Consider the following 3,377-nt stretch of genomic DNA (forward strand, 5'->3'; position numbering starts at 1 on the left):
ACTATAAGCACATGAACTCATTCGATTCCTTACCTATTTGGTTTTTGCTGTATATATTGCTTGGGTTCTTCCCAGGCATTGAACAATTCCAGTCTCAAAATCCTCAATTTTGGGACATCTTACGGTTTCTTTTTACAGTAAACTACTATACTATTCCAATATGTACAATCATATATTCAAAATGTTTAAAAAATCACGAAAAAATATATACAATAAAGCACTCAAATCCTATTATGCAATTGACTAGTTCTTATTAAGGTTAGGAAAATACCATGACAAACAATAAGGTCACTAGAGATCCTAGCACTGTAGACAGACTAAATGTGGATCCCGACCCTCTACCCGGCGGCTGACGGAACTCCTTATAGAAAGCTGTGGTATTACACACATTGTCTTTGAGTACGGTCTGCAGAGTAACGTCTTTCTGGCAGGTGGAAGGAAGCATTGTACATTCGAACTCGTTCTTCAGACCCACGCCTGCTTTACTGCAAGACTGTTTCCATGCACCCATGTCACAGCTCAAATGCTCTACCCGGACTCTGTTACGAAACAAATGCCTTTTAAGATACTGGTAATTTTTTGTAAAGTTGCTGTAAAGTTTTTGTAAGTTTTGCAAGTTCATGTTCGACATGTCTCAGTATTTTTAACAGTACAAGTCTGAAGACTAAACCCTTTACCAAATTCATTGAGCAATTATTTATTTGATATATTAATTGGTTTAGTTGATATATCTTACTTGCAGTACTCCGAGAAGAAAGCGTCCATATCTAGATTCTGCTGGATTTGCCGAGCGGCTAGGTCCACCATGTTTGCGGACATGGTGTCCAGACATTTTTGTACAGCTATGCTGGGTTTCTGGAAACACACCAGGCCTTCCACGTACACTGTGAGAGAACAGAAACCAATCTAATAATGCAGGGTTCGTAGAAATATCTATATTTCATGTTTTGTTTAATTATAGATATTCATATGTTTGTTTATTTATTTTGTTCATTGAATACCTCCTTACCGTCAATGTCTCCACAGAGCAGGTCGATGCTGGCCTCCATAGAGGCGTGGTCGTAACCAGTCAACAACATGTACTCATTGGCTCCCTCACAACCTTCAATCACGTTACGCATGCACGAAAATAAGGTACTACGGACTCTGAAAGGTAACATTTAGTATTTCATAGTTTTGTTTTCTGAAAAGTTCAATTTCTGCACTGTTAAAATCCGAAATTGGAAACATCAGGGAGTTTCAATTGACAAGGACTAAAATTGCAGTGCAAACAATTTTGTAAAAGAGAATTGCAATCTGAATCTCATATGCTTAAATCGTAGTAAATATACGTTTCATTACATTGAACACTATACTTTTCATTTCATTACACACTTTGTAATTAATTCGAATAATCGCCTGACGGTTATATTCCCTTTCCGCTGCTGATCTCATACAGAGCTCTGAACCTACCCACAGAATTTGGCGGCCGCCTTTTTGTCCTTTCCTATGATGGCGCCCTTGATCTCCGTCTCGTTGGAACCAAACATGCTGGGGCTGAGTCCCGCGGTAGTGTAGCACTGCTGCATGTTTCTGTCCAACATCCGCATACAGGAGTTCGCCTGCGGCATCACACCTTTAGATTATACGTACAAAGTAATTAATTATTCCTAATAAAGTGTTGATGAACGATATATAAAGATGCAAGAAACAGTGTTTACAATGTTATAGATCTCGTCTCTCTTTATGTACCTGCACCACAAGCGTTTTGTAACGCTGTTAATCTTCTGACTACTTGATTTTCTGCGAAGTTAAACTCTGCGCTGTCCGTGCATGGTGGCTTTCCACGCATGTTTAAAGTTGTTGGGACTATGCACTGTATTATTTGGGCTCTTATTCTGCAAAAAAAGTAATATAAAAAAGGAGTTAAATTAAGCAAAAACCCAGTTGTAACTCAATACTGTTTAGTGAAAAGGGAATTCGGATCTATATCTCGAACATCTTTCTCTAAGATGGCCGGTTAATTTTTCATGCGTTACAAGTCTATTTTAAAAAACACAAATCTATCAAATTGTCGTCTGAAGACTGGCTACGGTCAGTGACGATTATTTGATTGATGAAATCATTTGAGTCACGTGATGGGCAATGGTCAACATTCAAAATGTTACGTCACGCATAAAACTTATCAAGTTCTGTGTGCATTTAAATCAATATAAGCATAATTTTTTTTAATGCTTTTAACAATCAACTATCATCTGTAAAGAAAATTGTCTTACAGATTTTATTTTTAGCACAAATGTAAACAGTCAATTAAAGTAAATAATTAGCTTAAGTGATAACGCCAGACGCACCCACATAACGTCTTCCTAAGGTCCATTATATTGGAATTGGGAGGTAGCGGTGCTATAGTTCCATTGGTCAACACAGCATCAATGGTAAGCATAGAGAGTCCTGATCGCTGGAAACAAGAGGCGCTGAGTTGTTCCACTTCTCGCATACACTGATTTCGGACTGGTTGTGGTTGCTGGCCATTGCCCAGAGAAATGGCAGAGAATCCTGTAAATGAAGTACATTGTAATTATCAGACTAATCTTATACATATCCACTGAATATTTATAATTCAAATATGAATTTAAAAATATTATAAATTAATTTAAAAAGGTATGAGATCAATAAATACACCAGGGCAAATGTATTTGAAATAATATTTATGAAAATACAGTCCCCGATTGGTATCTTTCTAGAGTAAGTAAACGATTTAGATAAAAAAGGTTTTTATCAGAATTATAACATCTATAGAAGGTTAATTTTTCTTAATGGAAATAATAAAACCCTTAACCTGGACTCACCTATTATGAAAAGTAAGAGGTGCATAGCTTAACCTTGCCTTATGCCAGTATTCCAACTTAACGTAAAATGGACAAATGTGAAGTGTGCACTCTTTAAGTATTTGAATTGATGATTAATACATGTGAATATTATGCCGGAAAATATTTAGCAGTAGGATGACCCATCTTGCATACCAACGATTCGTCACGGCTGTCGCTTGTACGCAGATATCCATGTATCACCAAATTCCGACACCTCTGACCTGCCTCTAATTATCACAGGGTACTTTTTAAATGCATTATTATTTATTTTTTGTTTATCAGATTTTTATAAAATTCCCTTTATATTTATCAAATTCGATTGAGTGTATGAAATAATGTCAATAAAGTGTGAAAAATTGATGCATTTAATAATGAAGAACAAGTATCCCGAGGAGATTTTATATGCAATTGCTACTTACTAGTACTCTTAGTCAACTGGATAAAGATCAACCGTTACGTCAGTTACAAGTATATAATTGTTAATCAATTACATTAACTTTCCATATCAAATTTAATATCTTTGTCGTT

The 3,377-nt window shown here is 36.0% G+C and overlaps 1 protein-coding gene across 1 annotated transcript; it reads right to left on the minus strand.

The window, feature by feature from the left end:
- On the minus strand, window positions 1-3,093 carry LOC134255753 (uncharacterized). The gene is made up of 7 exons (XM_062738265.1): window positions 2,829-3,093; window positions 2,331-2,535; window positions 1,732-1,877; window positions 1,453-1,615; window positions 1,010-1,146; window positions 737-884; window positions 1-539 (listed from the first exon to the last, which is right to left on the minus strand). Exons 1-7 carry the CDS (start codon window positions 2,851-2,853, stop codon window positions 260-262), a joined length of 1,104 nt encoding a protein of 367 aa, XP_062594249.1. The 5' UTR covers window positions 2,854-3,093; the 3' UTR covers window positions 1-259.
- Window positions 3,094-3,377: the final 284 nt, after the last annotated feature.

The sequence above is a fragment of the Saccostrea cucullata genome, unplaced genomic scaffold (genome assembly GCF_032062105.1).
Source record: "Saccostrea cucullata isolate Sc308-1 unplaced genomic scaffold, CSIRO_AGI_Scuc_v1 ctg5, whole genome shotgun sequence".
Taxonomy (NCBI): Eukaryota; Metazoa; Mollusca; class Bivalvia; order Ostreida; family Ostreidae; genus Saccostrea; species Saccostrea cuccullata.

Coding starts and splice junctions, on each gene's coding strand:
- LOC134255753 (XM_062738265.1), bottom strand. CDS start 2,853: ATGCACCTCTTACTTTTCATAATAG. Junction 2,536..2,828: donor CCTCTTACTTTTCATAATAG/GTGAGTCCAGGT, acceptor CTTCATTTACAG/GATTCTCTGCCATTTCTCTG. Junction 885..1,009: donor GCTCTGTGGAGACATTGACG/GTAAGGAGGTAT, acceptor GTTCTCTCACAG/TGTACGTGGAAGGCCTGGTG.